A 27,268-nucleotide genomic window follows, 5' to 3' on the forward strand; every position below is an offset into this window, starting at 1 on the left:
ATTAAGTAAAATGTGCAATGCATAGTAAAATGCGCATATTTTTTCATAACCATCTGTTCTCCTTATACTTTCAGAGAAAGGCTTCTTCAAAGGGTTGAAACCTCAGTGGGGTACAAACTGTCAATCCTACATACCTTACCACTTGACTTAGGGAATAATGTATGCTGCTAGAGAAGTATACTAATGAAAGATGCCTAACCTGTGGACCATTTGCTCAACAGAGCAAACAAAAAAGCCATGTGAGATTTATTTGTCTATGAGTCAACAACCAGTTTTCCACCATTAGTCTTAGTGCTGGCAGTAGCTATGCTTTATGGAATCACAGATTCTCAGAGAGGAAAACACAATCCTTTACTTCTAATTTCTATCTCAGGCATTATTTCCTCCTGAAGGCATCACTGGTAAGTGGCTACCTAGCCTCTACCTGCATCCTTCCAACAAGAGGAAAGGATTTCCTAACTATCCTGTAAGGGAATTTTCATTCTACTTCAATTACAAGATTGTTGGGGAGGCTGAAGCTGTGATTCAGTGGCATAGCATGTGCCTCGTATGCACAAGGTTTGATCCTTAGTGCCACACACAAACACACACAATTTTTTGGTACTATTACACAATATGGACAATGAATCTACTCTGTGGAAGACACTGTCGTAGGCACTAAAGGAGGTCTGACAATCTGTAAGAAACCCTTGTCCTTGAGTAGCTCACAATCTAGTTGGAGATTTGACACATACTCAAGAAGCCTAGTATTACCAAGTAGTAAAGATTAAGAAGGTGCTCCACAAAGACCAAGCTAAAAGTTGGTAAGTTAAGAGAGAGAGAGTGATCCCATCCAGACGTGATGGTTTGGGAAGCATCTCATGTGATCTTGGCAAGGTGACCTGCAACTTAAATATTCAAAGGCCATCTGTTCCATCTGTGTCTCTAAACCCCACCAACTTCTTTCTTTGACTTCATCTTAAATAAACTGCTTGCTTCAGAGAGATGAACTGTTCCTGGATGATCAGAATCCTGTGAGTGAAAACCAGCAAGGGGCTACAAGCCACACCCTGTCTCTTGCTGAGAAGAGCTCCTACAGTGAGATGTGTCTGGGGGGTGGTGAGATGGAAAAGCCATGCTGCAAAATGAGCATGCATGAAAACAAACATCCAACACCAGAGAGGAACTCCAGAACAGTCTTTTCTTCTCCCTTTGTTTTAGTTTCCATGGAAATCTCTTGATGTGTGAAGGGATGTTGAGTGTACCAAAGGCAAAATGTCAGAATCTAGTACACTAAGGGTAGGGAACCTGTCAGCACCGGGTGTATAACATGAAGTACCAGGTGGGTTGCAAACAGGAGCTTGAAAATGGTAATGGGAAAACTAAGACCAGAAAATCACAGGGGCAGAGTTGAAGCTGTCCATGGAAGTCACACTCTCCACAAAGGGTAGACTGAAGGAATGTTCGAGAGGCATAAAACCCACCCCATAGCAAGACTATAACGCGTTAAATCCTGTTTGGAGAATGTGCAAAAGTTGGCCAGTGGAAAATAAGCTTACTGGTTTTTGTTGTTGTTCATTGTTTTTTTTTGTGTGTGTGTGTGTGTGTGTGCTGAAAGTTGTGACTGAGGTAGTAGGTGCACGTGAAGAAGGAAGGAGGTGACGCACACTCTGAACTGAATAGTTTCCATTCTTTAAGATGTTTAAAACATAACCAACACTGCTTTGATTTTTTTTTTTTTAAATCCTCAGCCCCTGAAGAGGAGAACAATCAGGAGAAAGCAAACAATTTGCCAAGGATCAGGACTCATTTCTCAGGGCAAGTATGAGAATCAGTAGTATGCTTGTCAGAGTAAGCAACAGGAAATAAGGGGAATGATATATAGGGTTGGCATATTTCTGTGGTACAAACACTCCCACCATGGTCAATCAGCTACCAACATGAAGTCACTGAATGGAGTAGGGAAGAAATGCTTGCAGTTGGCTCTGGAGACAGGTGTGGGTGACCTCCAACATGCAACCACCATTGCAAGGCTCATCAGCAGGTCTGAGGTCAGAGGGCTGCTGTCCGCTGGGCTTCCTCTTGAATCCCTTCCTACAAAGTCTTGTGCTCCACAGGATGACCATGGGCTTCATGTTAAGAATAAGGAAACTAAAGATTCATGCCTCAAGGACTGGTGAGTGATGGCACCTAGACAGGAATGGCTCTCCAACCCCCCAACCTAGGGCTCTTCCCTGGCTCCTCCTTTTCCCTGGAATTAGGAAGTGGGCAGGAAAGAACTGAGAAAACTCAACCATTTGGCCACTCATGTTACAGGTTAACCCCCTACCCACACCCCCACATCCTTCTGCCCTAGAAACCCATACAGATCAACCTAGCCCTTCTCACTGGAATTGTGGCACATACTCTAAAAAGTCTTGGGGAGATCCTAATCCTAAAACCCACCACTTTTTTGTGACATCAACACAAGAAAGCTATTATTGGCATCAGTCCACTAGTGTCCAGAGAGTCTGTGAGCCAGTGCCCAGTGGGTGAAGATGTCAGGGGCTCTGGGCTCCCAGTGCCCTGCACAGCCAGCAGAAGTGCTTTCCACTCCCATAGCCAAGCCAGCCACCAACAGAAACATTCCTCCCTGGCATGGCTTTCCTTCTGAGGCATGAAACTCTATGTAAAGAATGACCTAGATTTTTTGGATGAGTGATTGCAATCTGTAAATGTCTAACCAAGTATATGAATTGCCTAAAGTGAGAAAGAGCTTTTAGCTGTATTGCCTCTGCTGAGCATGACAGCCAGCTTTCCTGAGGGACTACTGTCTCGATCTGGATCTGTCATGTCTGAAGAATCTGTAGTCTGAGAAGTCATGAGGGAAGCTGTCCTTTTCAATTCTGCAAAGAGGACACAGTTCTGTGCGTGGGGCCAAGGCTTAGGACTAAAGATGAGGGCTGGGAGGAAGCATGATAGGTCCTGGGCACAGTGAGCCAATGTGGGACAACACTGGGGCTACAGACTTTAAGAGCCATTGTCAGAATGTAGTGCCAACTTGTACTCCCCCAGTGTCCATCCAGCTCTCTGGGAATGACTGAATTATCTGGCTGGGTAGTTAAGTGCAATGTGATTCTTTGGTGAGCTGCGGTCAGTGCAGCCTACTCAGCTCACAGACAGTGAACAAGTGAACATTCCCACTGCAGTGCTATAGGAATGTACCTGGCAAGGGGAAAGCAGAAGCAAGGCCCTGTCCCAGCTTCCCAGAGGGACACAGAGCTGCCAGCACATGGCTGGGAGGGAGGCCAGCAAAGGCCAGGGGACTCAAAGAAAAAGAGACAAGCAAATTGGAAAGAAAATTTGGAACACACTCTTACTGTGCTCATTGGAATTTATTCCTAGCATTTCACTCTTGTCTATTAAATTCTGGGGTTTTTTTGGTCCTATTTTTGGATGGGTACTAAGAAGCAACTTGGGATGAATTATGGGTTAGCCACCACTTCAGCCTTCTTCTGAAAAATTTTCTGAATGTGTGACTTGATCCTATCAAATCTGTAATCCTAAAGAATAGATAGCCTCATTCCACTGCAGGACAGCATTGCAGCATTGTGAGCTGACATAAAATGGCAATACACTGACGACAGCCCAACCACCAAATATACTTATGACAACAGAAATTGTTCTTTACTTATAATTCTCTGCAACAAAGAGTTCTATACAAAAAAATATTTTAACACCATGCATGGTAAAAGTTATTGCTCAAAGTCTTTTGTAGTCAGAGAGAAACTAGTCTGAAGTGTCCCTTCTCTTCTTTGGCTGTAGTTAGGATTAGATTACATTTGATTAAATATATTACAATGCTTAATAAGCTATGAATCACTATAACACTGGTAAATTGCTATTTCCCTAATGGGATTTAAAACATCTTATTTTTTTCTTGGCTCCTGTTGGTCCTTGGCTATCCTGAGTGGGACTAAGATTTTTTTTTTTGTCAAACACTTCACTGTAAGCAAAACGCAAAGAGCTGCTGTCTGCTGTGATTTGGCAAACCATTTGTGATTGGACTTGGGTGCCCCTCAAATATGGTCTCACTCCAAGGCAGTTGGCTGATGGCCTTCCAAGCTTCCTTCCCATCTAGCTTTTAAGTGTACCCTCCCCTGAGATCCTCAAGACAAAAGGATTTTTCAGTGTTTACAGAGGAGCTGGGGAGAAACCCACATGAGGGTACGGGGAGACAACTACAAGAGAGGGTGAAGAATCTTTCTCTGAAGAAAGAAAGAAATTGGCCTCTATTCAGCAGTTAAAAGTCAAATAAGAAAGTGGTTTGAAACATCCCAAGTGGTGAGGTGATGCTGCGTGACTGTCTTACAGAAACTTCTAAAAGGCAACACTGAAATTCAGAAGGTTGTTACCAACTGGAAGATGGAAGAGACCAGGAGAAATAATTGTATTGTTGGAGAAAAGGCAGAATCTAACCAGAAGAAATGAGCTACAGTTACTGCTGCTCTCAATCTTTTTGCTAACATACTGGGGGCATTTCCTGTGTAGCAGGCACTGTTCCAACAATTTATATATATACTAACCCTACCATTGCCATCTGATGGATGAAAAAACTCAAGTAAGATCAGCTAGTAAGTGGCAGACTGGGATTGAAACCCAGGCTACCTGGCCCCAGGATGATTCGGATCATTGCTGAGCCTGTGTGCTTACTTGCAGAAGGATAGCTTGGTGACGTCTCAGCCCCGGTCTCCCAGCAGACAGGTAATCAGGAGATCAGTCTAGAGGAAAGAATGTTGATATCTTTTGGGGTGAACAAACTTCTGAGCTGAGTTCAAACCACTGTGATGTCTCACTGATTTGTGGGTGTCAACTATCTAGGTGGCTCGACAGTTGTCACGTAGGCACACGAAGCCCTCACTGCTGTTGAAATACACCGACATATATTTATTAGTGCTTTGTGGACAACCACTCTCTCCTTGCATATTTTCTCCTCTGGGTTTCACAACTTTGAGAAAGGCATTATTTTTATTATTTGTAGGTGAGGAAACAGAGAAGAAGGCAATGTGACTTGCCTGAAGTCACACATCTGATGAGTGATGGTGGGGGGGGACTTAAGTTCTGGTCTTTTGACTTAAACCTTACTCTTTCTTCCATATCCCACTGCCTCTTAACCTGAGAGGTGTGAAGACAAAAAGCACATCCTGTGCTCAGCACTTAGAGTGAGACACATGCTAAATGAGCACACTAGCAATGGCCACCACCAGAACAGAGCATCGGCCACATGACAGGTGAAGGCTAAGTCATGTTCTAGATATTCTAGTTTTTACTACAAAGCTGGATGGTAGATGTTTTCTTGGTTTCACACAAGAAGAAACAGATTCAAGAGAAGTAAAAATAAGTTGTCACTGGTCCTGCAGCTAGAAAGTAGCAGGAAAGGGCTTATATATTATTATCCTGTTTTTTTTAATCATTTTAATTTTAGGTTTTTATTTTATTCATATCTATGATAAATCTGCATTGCTTCTTAAGTGGGAATCCTTAAAGGGTAAGGAAAAGGGTTGTCTACTTTTTGTGATTCCCTATAATCTCTAGGACCCTGCTATACAGAGCACACTGGGACCATGTCCTTCATTTAAATCAAAGAATGTAAGAATAGATGTCATCTGACAACTATCAACAAACACAAAACAGTAAGAGCACACTTAAGATAAGGAAAGAGTTACATGGCTTTGGGAGGGAGAAGGAGCTCAGGATTTGTGTCCCCAGCATATGGAGATGGAAGGGGCTACAAGGAGTTGAGGGTAACAAACAGTTTTTTAAGGAAAAAAATTAAAGGTAAAAAGAGGAGAAAAGAAACTTTAAGGACAAAGCAGTAACTAATATTTAGACTGTTCTTTTAATCTATGTTACTGTCACTAGAATTTAATTCCATTTACAGATCTAGGCAGGGCAGCCCCTTGCCATATGGTAACAATCAGATGAATCTGAGACTCCCAGATACCTTTAAGAATCCTGAATTTCATAGTCACTATGCCATAAAATGGCATGAATCTCATGTGTAGGAGATATCCTCATGTGAGAAAAATTTACACTAACATTAAAAAACCCTTGTAGGCTTTTGATTTTGGTTAGATTTTCCTAATTTGCCAGGCGTGGTGGTGTATGTCTGTAATCCAAGTGGCTTGGGAGACTGAGGCAGGAGGATGGCAAGTTCAAAGCCAGTCTCAGCAACTCATCAAGACCTTGTCTTAAAATACAAAATAAATAAATAAATAAATAAATGCTGGAGATGTGGCTCAGTGGTTAAGTATCCCTGGGTTCAAACCCTGGTACCAAAAAAAAAAAAATCCCAAATCTTACTACTGAAAACATATTATTTTACAGGCCTAAAACGGTAAGGGGCCATGCTTGAAGTTGATGTTATGCATTTCTGGAGGATCTAACAGGTTGACTCCAAGATTTTTCACATTTGTGGTGTCCTTATCAATTGCTCAACAAGATCTTGGTTTGTTCCTGCAGCCTGCTCTGACAGAAGCGGAGCAGAGATCAAGGCAACGCTGAGGTCAGTCGACCAACCCCATAGGTGGGCACTAGAAATGCCACCAAACAACCCTGACTTACATTTGCATAACACTTTCACGGGCACTATCTCATTTGACCATCGCAGGTGTCTCGTGAGGTAGGTAGGGACTATATCCATTTTACAGATGAGAAAGTCACAAAGACTAGGCTGATACTCCGTCCATCAGATTGCTGGGGACCGATGCTATCCCAGTTATTAAATATTTTGAAAAGCATCACTGGATAAATAACTGGCCCACAGATAATACCAGCACCAAATGGCAGAGTTGGAGTTCCGGACTTGGATTTTCTCATCACAAGTCCAGAGCTCTTTGTTTAAAAAAAAAAAAAAAAAATGCTATGATAGATTCTGTGGCGGCTGCAGACCTAACAAGGATCCTGTCCCAGGAACTGTCAGAAAGCTACAGGAATTAATCCAAACAGAATATAGGAAAGGTTTGTAAGAAGGCCCAAACAAAATACTCAGGCAGTTTAGAGGAAAGGAAAGCCATATTTAACAAGAATACATGTCTGACCCTTCATGAAGAGGGTGGCATTTGAGGAAGGCCTTAGACGGGGGTCAGATTTTGATAGAGTAAGATAAAGGTAGGGGTGTGTAGTCAGGGAATAAATGACTTCTAGGTTTGGAGATGACAGAGGTAAAAATATATTTGGGAAAGGACGTGAGGTTCAGTTTGGTTAAATTAGAAAACTCTTATATGTAGGGAGAGACAAAAGGAGAGGTAGACCAGGGTCAGTATTGGGGACCTTACAAATTAGATTGAGGAGTTGCCCTTACTCTGATTTTTGTTTTAAAACTGCAAAAGCATGTATAACTATAATGTACCAATTTAAAAAATGTGGGGAAAATAGAACTGCAAAAATGGATGAACCAGTGAGAGAGGAAAGCAGACTCTCTGAGTTGGCATCTGCTGTCATTCTACTTTATCACCTGAGACCTAAGAGCTCTTTTCAAGGTGGGCCATTTCCAGAGAATCCTGAACTTTATTTCAGTTTCCACATACATACTTTTCCCTAACTGCACAGATACAGCCACCCAGAGGTGGCTAGAAAGTACATGTGTCAAGGCATGCATGCACTGCCTCGGTGAGGTCATAGTAGAGGAAGAAAACAAAGGGTAGCTTTTGCTGAACTTGACTAATTTGTTGTTATTTAGAAAACTAGCCCACTTGCAGTTATTATTTTTCCTTCCTCACCTTACCAGTACTAGTATCCTAACCATCAGAAGGAACCAGAAGTTCCTTTCTGTCCACATCCTTCTCTGCTTCCTTGAGAAGCCGAGGAACCATAATGGAAGGACATCTGTGGTGAGAGAGAATCAAAGATTCTAGGGCCTCCACCATCTGCTACCTGGATGCTGACGGAAGAAATTCAGATCCCCTAAGTGTATATGAAGTCAGTAAGAACAGGGCTTAAAGTTGGTAAGGCTTTGGCCTCACCTGCTTGGGCAAGTGGGGTAAATATGGCTATTTCATCATCAGTCCTTCAAAAGTACCAGCTGGCACATCTACCCTTGGTTCATGGAAAGTGACTTAAGTAAAACTACCACTCTTTAGTCAGTCAGAACAGGGCTAGATCAGACTTTAAAGTAAGTAAGCACTTTGATGCTTTCTCCACTTGATTTTTTCTCTTTCTCTTCTACTTTTCAGCACTGTGAAACACCTGGTCACCTATGAAAACCACAGGAAAGATCCACTAGTAATCATTATGAGAAGACAGCATAGAGAAAAGAAAATGTCATAATGGGTAAAATTTGGCTTAAGTGGGTCAATTTTTTTTTTCTATTAAGGAAACCTTAATATAATATTCTGCTACAGCTCACTCTTTGGAGAGTTTTAGGAGGAGAATCAACATTTTTTCTCCTCTTAGAACAAATAATAGGTCCAGCTTACTCAGAAGTAAATGGATATCTTAAACCTGACTGATTTCTAAGACCTCCTGAGTAGCTCAGAAACAAAAAACCCAACAATAAACACCCAAACATATTCGAAGGCTTTGCCTCAGATCTACTGTATCAGGATATCCAGGGATGGAGCATAGAATTTGCATTTTAGAAAGCTCTCCAGGGATTTGATGACCAGTCAAGATCCATTAGGCTGATTTGGACTATTCGGTTCACTCCTTGCCAGGAGTAGGTCTACAAACTACTAAATGACCCCAGGAAGACCCTTCCAATTTCAGAAGTCAGTGGTAAGGTATTTCAGCTAATTTCAAGGCTAATGGAAGGGAAGGGCTTAAATAGATGACTTTAAGCCAACATTGTAGAATTGCTTGACAATATATGTTGATTTGTTTCTGAACTGACTATTCTTTTTCCAACTAAACTGTAGCTTTATAGTAAGCCTTGAAAACAAGTAGTGTAAATTTTTCAGCTTCATTCTTTTTCAAAATTCTTGTAGTTATTCTAGGTTCTTTGCTTCCCAGATAAGCTCTAGTTACATTGCCTGAAATTCTAGTTGGTTTCTTCTCTGTTAGCCTTTGCTAAGGTAATGACCTGCCTTCATCTTTACTAATCTTTCCCTTTTTTAGCATTCAGTATAGTATTAAGTCCATCATAATAAGTTTCTCTTTTCCATATACTTTTATTTTTCAGTTCAAAAATTTTGATTTGTTTCCATTTCTCTTTTGAAGTTACACATCGGTTCATTTTACTTTCAATCCTCCAAAACATTTACAAAAGCTGTTTTAAATTCTTTGTCCAGTATTTACAACATTTGTGTTATCTGAGTTCATGTCTATTGACCTTTTTCTTCTGGTTATCAATCACATTTTCCTACTTCTTTTTATGTCTTATAATTTTTTATCACATACTGGGCATTGTGACCATGATATTGAGAATTTGGATTATGTCCCTTTATAGAGGCATTTAAGTTATTGGAACCTTAGATTGCTCTTGTCCAAGCTTAGACTTAGGTTTTGTTAGAGTGGATCAAGTGTAGCACTTATTCTAGGGTTAAAGCATTCCAACTTCTATATTATAGTCTTTTCCACATCCAATTTGAAAGCAGAAAGCGTAATGTCTCTCCACTCTTTGGCTGGAACTGTAGTATTTTCTTACTATGAGACCTTCTTTGACTCACACACCCCTAGTAACTCTTTAGTGTCATGGATTGATATTCATGAACAGTTTAGAATTTGGTTGAAGACCAAAGGAGATTCCACTTTTCCGATATGTCATTCCACAAATTCCTGACAACCCAGAGCCCTGAACACTACCTCTGCTTTCTCTTTGAGGCAACTTGGTACTCCCTGGGTTCCAGTTCCTAAACCATGATTTGTAAAGTACTCCCAGTTAGAATGCCAAGGTGAGTTTTGAATTCATCTCATGTGCTTTCATTTTATCCACAGTCACAGGTCCGTCCCATTTTCTAAGACCTAAAAATGACTGTTTCACAATTTCATCCAGTTTGAGAGTTGTTTATAGGAGGAAAATAATTTTTATACTCAATATTCCATTGTGATCAAAATCTAAGTTCCTGTTCTGATATTTAATACCTTTATAAAAGGAAAGTCCATGTTCTTTATCCATTCATCTGTTGAAGGACACCTAGGTTAGTTCCTTAGTTTAACTATTGTGAGTTGAGCTGCTGTAAACATTGATGTGGCTGCATCACTGTAATGTGATGATTTTAAGTCCTTTGGGACTTAAACGGAGGAGTGGGATAGCTGGATCAAATGGTGGTTCTAGTCCAAGTTTTCTGAGGAAAACTTGGAAAGTTTCCATACTGCTTTCCATAATGGTTGTACCAATTTGCAGTTCCACCAGCAATGTCTGAGTGTAACTTTATCCCCACATCCTTGCCAACATTTATTGTCCCTTGTATTCTTGATAATTGCCATTCTGACTAGAGTAAGATGAAATCTTAGAGTAGTTTTGATTTGCATTTCACTAATTGCTAGAAATGTTGAACGTTTTTTCATATATTTATTGATTGATTGTATTTCTTCTTCTGTGAAGTGTCTGTTCAGTTCCTTAGCTGATTGGGTTATTTGTCTTTGGACAGATGAATGGATAAAGAAAATGTGGTGTATATACACAACGGAGAATTACTCAGCTTTCATTCTTAAAGAAGAATGAAATTATGGCATTTGCTGGTAAATGAATTGAGCTAGAGAATATCATGCTAAGTAAAATAAACCAATCCCAAAACCCCAAAGGCTGAATGTTTCCCCTGATATGTGAATGCTAATTCACAATAAGGGGGTGGGGGTGGCTAGGGAAGAATACGGGTACTTTGGATTAGGTAGAGGGGAGTGAAGAGAGGGGAGGGGTAGGAAGTAGGAAGGATAATAGAATGAATCTGACATTACCCTATGTACATATATGACTACATAACTGGCGTGATTCCACATCACGTACAACCAAAAGAATGAGAAATCATACTCTATTTATGTATGATGTGTCAAAATGAATTCCACTGTCATGTATAACTAATTAGAACAAAAAAATAAGTGGTAAGTCGAAGTTCTTTGTCAAAGTTAAATGCACTCACTCTTTGTATGCCCTGTTGAGGTAAGTAACTCATACTATCTCTTCTATACTTCACACTGTCAAGACATACATATGCTTAATGTTATTAAGATAAAGAAGAGAAATCCACTTGTCTTCTTCTTAGGTTCTGTCATCTTAAATCCTCATAGATTGTATTTCTGTGTCATTTCTTAATTGTTTATCACCTCTGTACTTTTCTCCAACCTTTCCATTCTTACCTTAAAACTCAAACTCAATCGCACACTGCACTCTAGTGTTTGGTTAGCTCTTGGTGCAACAGAGAGATATTTTGTGAGTCCAGGATATAAGCCTTCCTTTGGGAAATATTCTTTTCCTAAATGTAAATGCTGCATTTTAAATGACTCCACCCCTGTGGCCATAGTTGATTGTTTAAGTGGTAGTCACCTGGCCCAATTGGAACCAAAGTTCTTTCCTGGCATTTTTCCATTGAAATTGAGGGAAAAACACATTAAATATTTAAAGGTAAGAGATGCATGATAGTGCCATGTTCCTTGTGCATGAAAGAAAGAAATTTTCTGTGAAAGAGAAAGATTAGCTGACAGGCAGAAGGGTGTGTATTGGATGGGAAGAAGACAGAGAGGAAAAACATGGAGAAGTCTCCTAATGATATTCTAATCCCTCATTTCAGATGATTCCAAGGCCTACATACAGGCATCCTGTATTCTTATTATGTTTTATATTTAATAACACATATTCCTTCTAATGAATTCCATAAAACAGTAAATGTTGGATTGTTGTCATTGTCTCAATTAATATTTTGAAAAATGTATACTTTTGGGGTCTCATTTACTGAGTACCAAATTAATATATCTCAAATTTGTGTAAAAATCTAAATTATAACTCTATCTACTAGGCTCACACCTACTAGGCTCACTTTTGTTGTGACAACATCCAGTAATCATTTGACACAGCCATTCCAACGAGATATTTCCATGTAGTGTTTCCACAGTGTGATTTTGGATCCTATGACATTTTAAATTATTAATCTGAGGTAGTGATATACTAACATTCAATAAATCTACAGTAATAATTATTGCTGCCACCTTTGAGTATATATTGTGTAATGTAGTAATGATAACATTTTATACAAATTCTTTCTTTTTGTGGTGCTGGGGATTAAACCCCCAGGTCTTGCACATGCTAGGCAAGCTCTCTACCACTGAGTTATACCCCAGCCCAATTCTTTCTAACTTTCTATTTCACAACAATCCAGGGAAGTATGTAATAACTTTCATGTTGATAGAATCTGAGTCTCAGAAACATTAAGAAACTTGCTAAGGATGTAAAATTACTATCCAGGATGTAAAATTAGGTTCCAGGATTAGGACTGGACCTAAGAAAACAATGAGGGAAATACTCCATTAATGGAAATTCTATTTCTATAAATACAATTTCAGATCACTTAACTTTTTGAGACGAAATATGACACTACCAGTTCATGTTGAATTTATAATACACTGAAATCCTTAGTACTTATTGTAAGAACTACAATTTATCCAGTTTTCCCCCATCAGAACTTAAAAGCAGCAATATTTTTAAACTTGAAGTGCAAGACTTCATTTATTCCTCTTGAAATACTGTTTGGATTTTTATCTAGCTTGTACTTGCTCATTTAATATTTACTGAACACTTACTTTTTGGCTTTGTATCAGAGTCTGTCGGTGGCACCCACATACTCTCAGGTTGTACCATCATAATATATGCCGACACAACTTTCACCTGCTGAGAGTCTTCTGGAGGTCCTTCACACCCCCATCTGTATGCAAGGTCCACCAGACACACTGAGAAGCCAACACCCTCTAGAAGCAGCCTTTAACTAATGGCTGGTGGCACTTGGAATATAAACACACTTCTCCAGGATGGGATGGTTCTGTAGGGAGCCTTCAACTTAACATCCAGAGGAGGGGTCCACTTGAAAATGCACTCTTCAGGAGCAGCCTTTCCTATTCCCCTGCCAGCTTTTCATAGGATCACCTCCCAAACAAAAGGATTGTTCAAATTCTTGTCTCAGGATATGCTTCTATAGGTACTCAACCTAAGACAAACTTACTTAATTTTTACCTAACCAAGAAGAATTCTTAAAATTTTTCTTACTATTAACAATATAATAGATGAGGAGACTAAAGTAAACCAATTTGCCTTAGGCAACAATTGGTAAATAGCTGGGAAGAATTAAATCCCCAAACCACATGCCCTGTGGCCACCAGAGACCCTACTGTGATCTGTTCATGGCCTGATTGGCATCAGGCTGCCCCAGGGCCAGGCTGGGTCTTTCCACCAAGGCTAGGGCATAATGGAGGGGTGGAGAGCCAGTTACTGAATTCCAGCTCCTGTCTCTAAGAATAAAAATGAAGATTAAAGCTTCTAGTTGTTTTTATGTTCTTTTTTTTTTTTTTTTAATACCCAGGAATTCAACATTTCAGGGTTGAGTGAAAAATGGACTGGTATGAAATGAAATGTCACATACATGGACACATCATTTTAATGATGTGCAACCAAAGTAGCCCATTTTCATTCTTAACTTTCCTCTCCCTTCTTTAAAATAGACATGGCCACTCCATTTCACTGCTCCAGAAAATGAAAGCAATCAATTCCAGAAGAAAGCTGAACACTTCACAATACCTGATTTTAAGACATACTACAAAACCATAGTAACCAAAACAGCATGGCATTGACATAAAAACAGACACGTAGAATAATAAAAGTACAAAGAACCCAAAAGTAAACCCAGGCATCCATAGCCAACTGCTTCTTGACAAAGACAAAAATGCACTGGAGAAAGGATGGCCTCTTCAACATGTGTAGCTGGAAAAACTGAATAGTCACGTAAAGACTGAAACTTGAGCCTTAACTTTCATCCTGTACAAAAATCAACTCAAAATGAATCAAAGAACTAAATATAAGACCTGAAACTCCTAGAAGAATACACTTAAAGAGTACACTAGAAGAATGCACTTCAAAACACTGATACAGGCAATGGTTTTCGGAATAGGACCCCAGAAGCACAGGAAATGAAAGCAAAAAACTGACAAACAGTATTACATCAGACTAAAATTCTTCTGCACAGAAACCACCAACAGAGTGAAGAGGCCACCTACAGAACGTGAGGAAGTATTTGCCAACTTTTCATCTGACACAGGGTTAGTATTCAGAATACATAAAGAACTAAAAAAAAAAAGAAATAATTCAATGAAAAAATGGGCCAATGATCTATTTTTCTTTCTTAAGATTTAATTTTTTTATTGTTCACAAGTGATCTAATAGACATGTCTCAAAAGAAGAAATACCAATGGCCAATGAATATATAAAACAATGGTCAATATCATTAGCCATCATGAAAACGTATATCAATACAATGAGATACTATCTCAGCCCAGTTGGAATGTCAAATGCCTATTATAAAAAACAACTAAAAAAAATCCAAAAATAAATGTTAGCAAAGATGTGGAGAAAAAGGAACTTGTATACACTGTTGGTAGTAATGTAAATTAGTGTAAGTATTATTGAGAACAGTATGGAGATTCCTCAGAAAACTAAAAATAAATCTACTATATGATTCAGTTTTCTCACTTTTGGGTATATGTCCAAAGGAAATGAAACCAGCATACCAAAGAGACACCTGCATGCCGGTGTTGATTGCAGCACTATTCATAACAGCTAAGATATGGAATCAGCCTAGGTGCCTATCAATGAACGAATGGATAAAGAAAACATGATAAACATTTGTGCAGTGAAATATTATTAACCTATAGAGAATGAAATCCTGTCATTTGCAGAAAGATGGTTGGAAGTAGAGATCATTGTGTTGCGTGAAATAAGCCAGATACAGGAAGACAAGTACTGCATATTCCCTCTTTAGTACATGGATGCTAAAACGAGTCAACCTGAATGTAGAATAGTGATTAACAGAAGCTGTGGAGGGTGTGTGTAGGAAAAACAGTGGATAAATTAAGGTTGGATTTGATCAGTGCACACTGAATGTGTGGATGCAAATATCACATTGAACCCCATTAATACATACATTTAATACAAGTTGATAAAAATTTAAAAGAAAGTTAACAACCCAAAACAAAACAATAGTGATTCCTTAATATCATCAAATATACAGTTAATGTACAAATTTCCAAATATGTGTACTTACATATTAAAAGTGTATGCAAAAACATACATACACACATCATTTTCAGAAACAAGAATCATACACTACAACCGATATTCATTAATCCAGAGGGTCCTCCTCCATCTCTTTTTCCTTACAGTTTTGAGGGTGCCCTTTTTCCAAGTTAACTGAAGCTAAGTCCATTAAGGTTGACACTGGTGGTTGCTGACAAGCTAATGAGACTCTAAGCCACTGGGCACACAGCAGGTGGGGGGACCACAAGCAGAGTAAGTGTGGGGAAAGGCTTCATTGAGGCCACACACTCAGGTGAGCCCCAGAGTTCGTCACTGAGAGCAGGCACTTGTCCTTAGCAATAACTGTGGACAGCTTAGTTGCAGGCACTGTGGGTCATTGGCTATCTTCTGGAAGCAGCATATGAGAAGGCGGAATGACTCACTGTCTGGTCTGGACTGCCTGGGACTGGAAGGAAATGATGAGCCCACCACGGCAGGTTTGAATGGATAAAACCTAGAATCCATGGTAAGGAGGAAGGAAGCATGAAAGAGTCTGTATGCATACAGCATTTAAATAAATGAATGCAAAATTAACCTGAACAATGAACCACTCATCAGACTTAAGGAAGTTCATAGCTGAGTCAAAATAGACTCAACTATGATGATGTTGAGACTTTTTTTTTTTTTTCTCTCTCTGAATGCCCTGGGTTCCTCTGTAAAAGGGGCCTGTTCACAAGATAATAGAAACAAGTACGAGACAGTGGTTCAGACAGATCAATGAAGAAGAAACATACATGGCTCCCTTTGCTCTTCCACCCAGAAATTTTCACTTGATGGCTTAAGGCCACACTTTCCTAATTCTCAGATGGCTTCATCCTCAACTGCCTTCTTACTAGTCTGGTTATTCTGTTCCCTCCTTCATTACAAACCACCAATCCCTACTCCCTTTTGTCTATTTCAGTTAACTACTGGTGTCCCTCCAATTCAATTCCATTCTGGCTGCTTCTTTTTGACGATTCTAGAAGGACCTCGGCAATCTCCCCAGGGCCCTTGAGCACACTCTGGAAAAGAACAAAGTAGACAACACAGCCTCCCTCCCTCAACTGCTGCCCACCACCCCTTCTGCACAGCAGAAGAATCACAGCTATAACCATGGTAGCCTCTTTGCAGTCTGTCTTTGCACTTCTCACCCAGCGGGTACTTGAGACTCCCTTAGAAAGCTAAGAAAAGATTTTTTGTTTCTGAAAGTAAAGCTTCAACAAAACTTTCACTATACATAACAAAAATAAAAGCTAGAATTTTAAGTTAGTAGAACTATTTTTTCCTTTGTTTATTACAATTATAATTAGTCATGGTTATTGCAGTTAACATTTAGCACTGGAAAGAACAAAGTACTCTCCTTTTCTTGTAATGTCTTTAATTCTTCATTAGCATCATTTTAGTTGCCAAGCAACCTTCAATTTTATATCCCATCTTTGAAGGTATCATGCCAGAATTATTTTTTTAGATCAATTTTAGGATAGAATAGCAACTTTGTGTGTTAGCATACCACTTTATAAGTACTAGTTGATTTTGAGATCGTTTAAAATGTGAATTATGGAAAGCAAAGTTATAGTAAATCTATCATCAAAAATCAACATATTACCTGTAACTATTAATAGAAGCAAATTAAAAAAACACCTAAGAAAGTTGATATTGCTAATCTTGCTTGTGGTAGAATGATTAGAATTCTTTTGCTAGTCTGTATTTTCTAAGTTTTCCATAGTGAATATGAGTGATTTAAAAGTTATTAATATTTAAAAAGTATGTATGAGAACTGAGTACAGTTAGATCTTCACAAATACAAGAACTGACAGAATAGTGGGAATTCAATGATAATATACATATAAAATATTAATAAAAACACTGTGTTATTCATAGTAATTACTGAAAAGTTAGGTATTACTAATCAATAATATATTAAATATTTTTAAAGTCTAGGTAAGTGGTTGATTTTATGTTAGAATATTTTACCACAATGAAAACAATTCCTATGTAAGAACAATATAAACTCAATCTATATTAATAATTTAGAAATGAATTTAAATATGGCTGGGACTCTTAAATCTCCACACTAAGAATATTGGCCCTCCAAACAATCAAAAGCACTTTCTTTAAATATATAAATTCTGAAGAACTTTCTTCAAGTTCATATTCCACATCAGAATGAAACCTTCTCCCAGATGTTTTTAGTTTCATAATTCATTTCAACAGTATTACAATGAGGGGAAACAAAAGTTCTGGGCTAAAAAGTGACCTGTTAAAGAACTTTGGTCTTAAGCCAATGTCCATTTCAGAAACAAAACTCAAGACTTCTTTTTCTCCAGCAGCAACTCATAATTTTTCTGATCATCCCTAATAGGAATGATGTGGCATTACACACAGGATTTAAGGAAACTTTGATTAAAATGACAATGAGATATTCACCAAGTCTTTGGAATATGAATTTTTAAATCTTAGAGTTAATAAAAGATAAAAGAAACAGAAAATTTACATAAAAATGAACAATTCCTGCACATTATAATACTAAAAGCAGCATAAAAATGGAAATAGAAAGAAAATGCCTTGGGCAAATGATATCTATAGAGCTGAAAGATTTTTTAATATATAAAAAGCTTTTGTAAATCTCTAGTAGTAAAATGCATTAATTAAGCAGCAGGTGGTAAACAGGCAAAGGATATGAACAGTTTATAAAATTGAAATACAGTTATCAAACAAACTTATAAAAATGCACTTGATAAAATTTTGGTTATATATATCAACTATGCCTGTTACCGTGTAGTGGAGTGATTAAACTGGTGGAATAAGAAACAAATAGACACAGCACAAAATACATGATGAACAGAAGTTCACAAAATTGAAATTTGGTTGATCAGAAACAAGGGATGTTTTGATCCTGGAGAATTTTTAGAGGTGAAATAAAAATGTTAAAAAGCCTGGAGTGATAACTTCAATTCCAGAATCTGAATCTCTCTTTGGTTTTAAATTTTTGTTCCATTATCACTTGAAGAACACTTCTCAACCTTACTAATATTTGATTTGTTTATCCTTAAGGTATATTGTTTCTTTCCTTTGAAGAACACATGGGGATTTTTTTTTTAAAGTAAGATATGTAGACAAAAGAAGCAAAACAATGGAAGAATTATTATTTTCTCCTAACTAGGTGATACAAAATAAGATTCCCAGTTTTGGGGTTTTCCTTCCCCTCTAAACACTTTGCTCAGCAAGCACCATTTATACCTGGAAGACAGTGGTGTGCTGGTAAGTGTTTGACAATGGGCTCTCTAGGGTTGGCGTTAAAGAGGAAGTACTAACAGTAGTGTTTGTTGATTTCCAAAGTATGAATACTTACAACATAGACAAAATTAAGCTAAGCTAATAGCATGACTTCACTGGCCATGGACCTGGGAAGCAATGTACTGCTGCATACCATTATATAGAATTTATACCAAATAGACATTGTTGATGTATCCTCAAAAGCATAGACAAGAGTAAAATGTGGTAATGTAACAGGAAATGATAAGTTTTGAATACTTCTGACTTCTTGTAAAAATATAATTTAAGTGTATATAATTTAATTTTTAATGATGCAGAGTTTAGAAACAGGTTTGCAAAATTCTTGAAAATTTAACAACTTGCTCTTGTGAGCTGGTACCAGTCAATCCAGAACAACACTGACAGGAGATAATGCAACCACTTTCACATTTTTATATTCCTATCAAGAAAGGAAATAAAGCTGGGTGTGGCAGCCCACACCTGTAATCCCACCAGTTTGGGAGGCTGAGGTTGGTGGATTGAGAGGTCAAAATCAGCTTCAGCAATGGCCAGGCACTAAGCAACTCAGTGAGACCCTGTCTCTAAATAAAATACAAAATAGGGATGGGGATGTAGCTCAGTGGTTAAGTGCCCCTGAGTTCAATCCCTGGTACTCAAAAAAAGAAAGTAAGACTTAAACCCATATCATTCTATATGTCTTTGGCACATGGCAAATCAATTTTCCCCACTGGTCTTGTGATTCTTACACTCATGACTGACTGTGTAGCATGCAGGACCCACAACAAATGAAAATAGGGGTCCTTGGTTCAAAAATTATTAAGTATTTCAAGACTGTGACAGTATTAACACTCATAGAGCCCTGTGTGGTTTTTTAGTTGGTGTGCCCCAAAGCTGGCCCACATTTTCCTTCTTGCCCTTTATTTTCTTCCCAGTGACTCTAGGGTACCCCAGCTGGGCTACAGCTTCAACTCACTGCCCCTGTAGAATAAGGCACAATGCCTGGACACTGTAACTGCTCCAGGCAGAGGCCAGCAGGCTCTTAGGTCAGGAGGTAGGCCTGGGGTGGGGCTGCAGTTCTGTCACTGCTGTCTCTGTCAATTATTGAGCAAACTGTGTTCACACTGTTTCTTAATGTGACTTAATAACCTTCAGGTCAACAGGTTGCCTTTAAAAAAAAAAAACAAATCTATTGGCAAAGCGGTACATCTGGACGATTTCTTGGGAAGCCCTCTCCAGCTAAGCCACTACATGTAGGCCCTGATCCATGGAGGCAGGGTGTAATTAGGCAGCGGGCCCTTACCACACCCTTAGGAAACGGATCTGAGCTGCATAAAGGCGAAAACATACACTAGGGAAGATGCCTTTCAGCGCAAACAGTCACATTATTGTTACAACAGATATCCACATTCTGTTTATTCCTGTGGTCAAAAGATTGACAGGCTGTAAGCTCAATAGAAAGTTTATTTCAATAGAGAAGAAACAGAAAGGCAGGAAAATCTGACAGCAGTTGTCTCAGGGTTTCAGGCAGGGCCTCTAATTATACCAGGCCCAACTACTTTAAAAATCCCCAAGAGGTTGTTTTCCTCATGGGCTTTTCTAGCTCATAACTTGAAAAACCTATTTGCTCTATCACTTCTCCAGAGATTTATGTTCTTCAGGTTTTCCTAGGAAGTGTGAAAGAAAGCTCTGGCATGTCCAGGAAGCAAGTGGGCTATGGGGCAGTTTTATCCTAGATCATAGGTCACCTCTATCAAAACCAGAGTGACTACTGGTCAAATGGAAAGTTCTGAGTTTGGCCAACAGGAATCTGAATGCTGAACACACTCCCCTGAAGACTACTTCTCATGTCACAGTTGGAGAATCTCTAGTACAGCGGAACGTCTTAAGCCTGAGATACCTCGACCAGAGGTCAGCATGAGCTGACCCACCCACTAACGAGCTGAACCTTACACAGGTCATTGAACTTTCCCAAGTTTCAATTCCCTAGTAGTTAAAAGAGCAAAATAATACCCAACTCACAGAGTAGTGAGGAAGATAACCAGACCAAGGCAGGTAAAAGCTCCATGCCCTAAGACTTTGATATGCAAGTGTTCAACTACTGTCAGTCTCTCTCAGTAGTGAAATCCATCTCTCTGCATGATTTACTGAAAAAACTCAGAATTCCTGAGTTTTCTTGTTAAGACTGACTGTCTTCTATTACTGAGGGAGGCCTGCTGTTAACAGTGCACTCTGGAAACATAGATAAGCACGAAGGGACTCCCCACCTTCCTCAGGCCTGGTGGTCACTGTAAACTGTGCATCGGAGAGAGCAGGTGTACCAGCCTGAGGCACTGGGTGGTGCCAGCCTTTCAAAGATGCAGCAGAGGGCTCATTAGAAAAAGAGGCATCCTGACCATAAAATGGCAATTCACTCCAGAAGGCTAAGAATAGGTGTGCCTGGGAGCTGCTCTGATGCCTAGAAGCCTCAAGCCATGGTGCTCCAGAACCATCTTTTACATGTGAAACCTTGTGGCCATGATTGCCAGTGACTGGAGGTTCCACTGAGGAGGCTTTGGGGTCAGCTGTGGGCTTCACATAAGGTCTGTCACCAGCAGAGGGTAAGATTCAGGCTCCTTTCTGACACTACTCTTCACTTGGTTCTTGCTGTTGGCAGCTCTTGGGTCTAGGTGCTCAGTGATGTTATGGCCCTTATCTTCTGGTTTTGTTCTCCTGTTGCTTGTGGGCTCCTTGCTCTGGTACACAGACTTGAAGTTGCAGAGTGGTGAGAAATCCCTACATTCCTTTTGCCAGTGGGGGAATTATGGTCCCAACAAATGTATGTTTGCCTTCTTTGACTGATTTAAAAAATATACAACCAAGTGCAGTGGTGCACTCCTGTAATCCCAGCAGCTTGGGAGGCTGAGACAGGAGGATCATGAGTTCAAAGCTAGCCTCAGCAACCGTGAGGCACTAAGCAACTCAGTGAGGCCCTGTCTCTAAATAAAATACAAAGTAGGGCTGGGAATGGGACTCAGTGGCCAAGTGCCCCTGAGTTCAATCCCCAATATCCAAACACAAGAAACAACCAACCAAACAAACACACACAAAAGTTGCAGTGGTTTATCTTTAATAAATTAAGGTCTATAAAATGTTTAACATCTAGCTGCTTCATGGTGAGGAAAATATCCTATTAGTTTGGGGCTGTTTCTAGTTTGCCAGGTCTTTGGGTAGCATTAATAAAATGCACACGCTAATTCATTATTAAAAAAGAACTTCAGGCAGACAGATGCATGATGGCCTATAGCTGGGGGTCCAACAAATATTTCTTACACAGAATGGGTTGAATTTCTAATCTGGAGAGGCCAAGCCTGCAGAATTGTAGGCATTGGATGCAGGCCTGTCCTGATCTCCTGAGTGCAGGAAGGAGGTTCTTAGGAGAAATGGCCAAGTCTGCCCCAACTCAGGTTGTAGTGGCTGCTGGGGGCAGGGGAAGAACATGAGCAACATGTTTCTTTTCTAGGCTATGGACTTGAAGCAAGTTGTTTCAATTCTCAGATGTTCAATTTATTTTCTTGTTTGTCCAATGAAGATAATAATACCTGAGTTTTATTGAGTATAAAAGAGTTGTTTTGAGTATAAAAGAAAATCAGTACATATGAAATGATAAGAAGAAATAAATGACACTCCATAAATATGAGATGCTGGGATGCATTTCCCTTTGCATTGACAGGAAAAACAAAACACCAAGTTTCTTCCTACTCCCTTCCCTGGAGCAAAAGGGCTACTTGTGGACAGGTGCTTTCTGGGTCATGTGTGTGTGTGTGTGTGTGTGTGTGTGTGTGTTTCTTTTCTGATGCTATCAGAAATTGTCTTGCACTGAGAGCAAACAAGGAGAGGCTTCATGAATTTGGGTATTTAAAGTCTTCCATTTGTCCCCAATGTTCACGGACCTACTATAAAGTGAAAAAAATAAAATAAAATAAAAGCCCAGATGATCTCATAGGTCTTTCTACCTCTGAAACAGATGGTATGATTCACATATATTGGACATAAATGTACCAGGTTGTGATGATTTGCCTCATTATGCTCAGCTGAAGAGTGGATTAACTAGCAATAATATGTTGGGGATGTAAAACATGACCTCTGATTAGAACAGAAGGCGGGAGTGGGCTGTTTCATGGTTAAAGCAATGAACTATGACTCAAGGCACTAAATTTCTAATCACAGATCTGTAACCTTGTATGCGGCACTGGGAGGTTTGCTGGAGACCTTCAAAAGTACTCTTAATTTGTATGTGCAGGCTATCAATCCTCAAAAACATTATAATGCATACTTCTTCTGAGAACAGTGTGGGTGATAAAATTAACGGTTAATAATGCTAAAGGGATAGCCATCCCTAAAGACTTCTGTATGCCTGCAGCAGTATTTGGACTGTCACCTAGAAATGCTAGTGAATGCAAATTCCATGGTTTCCAGAAAATCTATCCACTATGTTTCCCCCTTCAAGTCAACCATCTACCCTCTCTGATACTGTACAACAGACTGTGATGATGGAAATATTCTCTTTTTACTTTGTCCAGCAGTAGGTATTGCTACTTGAACTTGAACTAGGGTTAGTGAGGCTTCAGAACTTAATTTTCCATTTGATTTAATTTTTTAACTAATTGAAATGCATGTGACAATAAACCAGTATGGCTAGCAGCTACTGACTACTGTTTTGGATAGCCAGGCCAAAGCCAAGGAAACCTCCTCAAGCATCTGCAGGGAGGTGAGGTTGAGAAGGCAGGAAACATAAATTAACTAATGAATGAGTCAGACTATCTTCAGAACAACTTTTTTTGTAGCTCAGTCTGAAGCTCCCCATCCCCAACAGATACCTTAACTGATAACCAAAGATGGAAGATTGAGAAGAGAATAAAAATCATCCCTTCCCCTCTGACTCCCATCCCCTCTAGACATAAGAGTCTTTTCTTCTTTGCTTCTTTTGTGTAAACTCTGTAACAGGAAACTCTGCAGTACATACTACAAAAAACCCTGAGCTCTAACCTTACCACTTCCCCACAGCATTCCGCAGACCCAAGACAGTCTGGAGACTGGCTGTTCTCCTCAATCTGCCACCTCGTCCCAGAAGTGTACTTACTCACAGTATACACCTGTATGGTGTAAAGAACTTATTCTCCCTGCATACCTTCATTTATTATCACTCATCCTTTGTGTGTGTGTATATATGTATATATTTTATATATAATATATATGTTTTCCTAAATAGTACGCTTCTCAGGTATTGTAAGCTCTAATGGAATGGGCATTTGATCACTGTAATTCTCCTTGCACATTGCCCAGCAGAGTCAGATGCAATCAGGTGCTTGCTCAATGCTTCTTGAGATTGGGTAAAAGACTATTAGATTCAGTGGGATTTTTATAGCTATTGTATTTTATGGCACTTTTCTCAAGTACAGCACATTCCAAAAACAATGTATCAGTGCCTTTGTAGAATTGGTTGAGAGGAGTTGGTTAGGCTTGGTTATTTTGGGGAAGGACTTTGAAATTGGTTATGTACTTTTCCAGTTGATGTCATGATTACTGGAAAGTTAGAAAAAGGGCCCTGCACTCAGCAGGTGGTTGAATGATTGGTCCTGAGGAAGAAAGATAGTATAATAAACACATTTATGGTCTCAACTTTTTTAATAGTGAAACAGAAAGGAAATAATTCATAAAGCAGTCACCATGCTCTGATAAGGACCAGTAAATATGACAGAAAAAAAAGTGGGTAAGGAACTTTGCAATTTATCCAAGCTGGGAACTAGATGCAAGCACAGCATGCGAATAACTGCTTATGTGTCCACTGGTCTACAATGTCTTCTATTTATCCCCTTGCATGTATGTGTTTTAAGAATATTTTGAAATAGAAAGTCATTCATTTTGCTCTCATATTCATCCTTAACTGAAAGATCGAAGTGTAAATAAAGAGGACTTTACTAGAAATAAAATCCTTGCGTTATTTTTCAGTCCTGGGGATCAACCCAGGACCTTGTGGATGCTAGACAAGTGCTCTATCACTGAGTTACACCCCTAGATTTTCTCCCTCTTTTCCAAGTTAAAAGGTTTACAATAAACAGCACTGTGAAGCAGTGATTCTCAAAGTGGGGTTCTTAGAGCAGCTGCATCTGTATCACCTGGGAACTTGTTAGATATGCAAATTTTGGGGCCCTGCCCTGCCCCAGGTCCACTGGAGCAGAAATTTTAGGGGTGGGGTCCAGCCATCTGCATTACTTAAAAATAAAACAAAACAAAAAACCCCTCCACATGATTCTGATGCATCGATGTTTAAGAATGACTGCTTTAAACTAATTTTGAAATAGTTGGTTCAATGTCGTACTAAATGAGTATCTCTACAATGCCACATCTTTTCCAATCTATAAACAGGTCTAAGCAAACACTAACCATGTCCAGTCAATAGTCCCTAGTTCTGAAATCTAATAGCTCTTGCTCTACCTGGGATCTGCTTAACCCCTCTTCTCTGCTCTCTGGCAGGCTCTCAGGGCTGGGGTGGGAGCTACAAAGCTGAGCCAACAAACTCATCTTCTTCCCAGTGGGAGATGAAAGAATACAAAAAGGGGCACACAGAGGAATTGGATATTGGAAATCTTTGAATTCAAAGATTTCATTGAAATCCATTAATTTAATCTTTCCCCTTTTGGAGCAAAGCAAGTATTTAGCACTTTCCAATCACTAGTACACAAATGATAATCAAAAGAAAGATGGTGCTTATAAAATTATAAATAAATCTTTTCAGAGAATTGCTTTTTAGCTGCACTGAACCTGCGCACCCTTTGTGGTGATACAGGTGTTGACAAAGGGCAGCGTCTGGATAATTTGCTGCCCACATGTGTGTCCACATGCTCACTTCCCAGCTCGTTGACCCGCCATCAGAACACTTATTAACCAGAATCTTCTAATCACAAACACAATTACAATTCCAGATTGTAAGGGGAATTATGGAGACATTATTTGTCCAAATGATTCAAAGGCTTTCATACTTCTGTTGGATAACAATGTTTGCTCATGTAACACAGACTTTCTCTGCCCCAAGAACGTAAGGATAGAAAAGTGTCAGAGCACCAGATGCACAATATTATTTTATGATATTTTTCATCATGAGACAGATCTCCAACCGAAGAAAAGTGGAAATGCAAACTCTGTTCAGTAACTTTTTTCACTTTAAATTGCACCTCTCATCACGACCTATTACACCCACATAGTCATGTGACATAGGCACTGCAGACTGTCTCCAACATTTCAAAGGCTCAAAAGCTATTTTTAAAGCCAAAATACAATCTAGGTTGCTATTCTATAAAACATATTTTAAGGGAAGAACAAAGTAATATAGCAATTTCTATGCACGTGGGCAGTTAGCCAACTCACCAAAAGATTGAATGCAGCTGTCAATGAGATCGTCCAGGCTGGCTCCTTTGGCTAAATGTCCCAGGGACACCATCATTCGGAACTGGGTGATCTGGGCCAGGCTAGGATGGGAGGGGAAGGGGCTGCTGGCTGATTTCGCCTCTAGTCTTGCTTTAGGGGCAGCTCTGGAGCCATGGGAGGGTTTCCTGGGGAAGGAGAGAAGGCAGTGAGGGCAAGCAGAACAGCTCCAGGCTCTGTGGGCAGACTGGACAGCAAAGGAGTGGAGATAAAACAATTAATCCCCGGAGTTGAACTGATAGAAGACATACCCCTCCCACTTGGCAAATGCACCAAACGGACTGGTTGGCTGTTAAAGAGATATCTCCCCAGCAAATGACAGGTGAGATTTCAGGATTGCAATTAGGGCTCTTTGCCCTGGCTTAAGGATTACTCTGCCCTGCTGTCTCCTGGTTCCCAAAGGGGAGAGGAAAAGGCAAGACTGTACCTTGATAGTCCTTATTTCTAGCAATAATTTTTTATTTTAGCTGCTAGGCAACTGACTTGGACCTTAAGAATTAAGTTGGCCTTGTCTTCAGTTAAGTTCATTCTTCATGAGCAATAGCAGAGATGCTGCAGGTGGACAGGCAGCCTCAAAAATGTCTGTAAGAACTTTATGGGATAAGTCAAAGACTGAAGCATACAGAGTGAGGAATCGTGGTGGTGGAGTTTAGATTTTAAGTTAGCTCTGCCTTTCTTACAAATATTGGTTAGTTTTAAGAAACTGTGTCATTATTGATAATACAGGCAATCATTATGAGCCATTTTTATCATTACACATTATTTCATGATGTACTTGTTTGAGTCCTTAACAATTAAAAAAGAAAGCTGAGCTAAGAGAAGTTTGTTCCAGAACTAAATGTAAGAAGACAAGTTTGGATCTGGATCTGGACCCAGGATCCAGAGGACCTTCATTTTCCTCATTTAATTTACCTTTGGTCATGACCTTATTGGTCAGTACAAATTATTTTGCAAAACTGCTCATGAAGATTAAGTATTTTATTTTCCTCTTTATTAAAAAATACACACACACAGATACATATCTAAAATCTCTTAAGATTTAATAGTGATAGGCATTGCTGCTGGTAACTTTTTTGGCATGTAGTTAATTTTCCTTCCCTATTGTGGCTTTGGTTATTTCAATTTGCCCCCAAAGAAGAGAAAGGAAGAGCACAAGAGAAATAAACCCCATAACTGTGACTTTATGTTCATACACATTATGATCAGCACAAAATGGCATCAATTAATCAGTTAGTGCTTTTTCTATGAGCAAGACATGACACTAGGGTAGAGAGGACCACATTGAGAGAGTCTACCTGAGGGTACTTTGTATACCATAAAATA

The 27,268-nt window shown here is 39.4% G+C and overlaps 1 protein-coding gene across 2 annotated transcripts in view; it reads right to left on the reverse strand.

The window, feature by feature from the left end:
- The window catches only part of RASGRP1 (RAS guanyl releasing protein 1), a 73,871-nt gene that overhangs the window by 42,974 nt on the left and 3,629 nt on the right, over positions 1–27,268 (reverse strand). For both annotated transcript variants that reach the window (XM_079128074.1, XM_079128073.1), the window contains exon 2: positions 25,889–26,073. In XM_079128074.1, coding sequence (XP_078984200.1) covers positions 25,889–26,073 — 185 coding nt within the window. The remainder of the gene's footprint in view (positions 1–25,888; positions 26,074–27,268) is intronic.

This window comes from Sciurus vulgaris, assembly GCF_902686455.1.
Source record: "Sciurus vulgaris genome assembly, chromosome: 2".
Classification (NCBI taxonomy): Eukaryota; Metazoa; Chordata; class Mammalia; order Rodentia; family Sciuridae; genus Sciurus; species Sciurus vulgaris.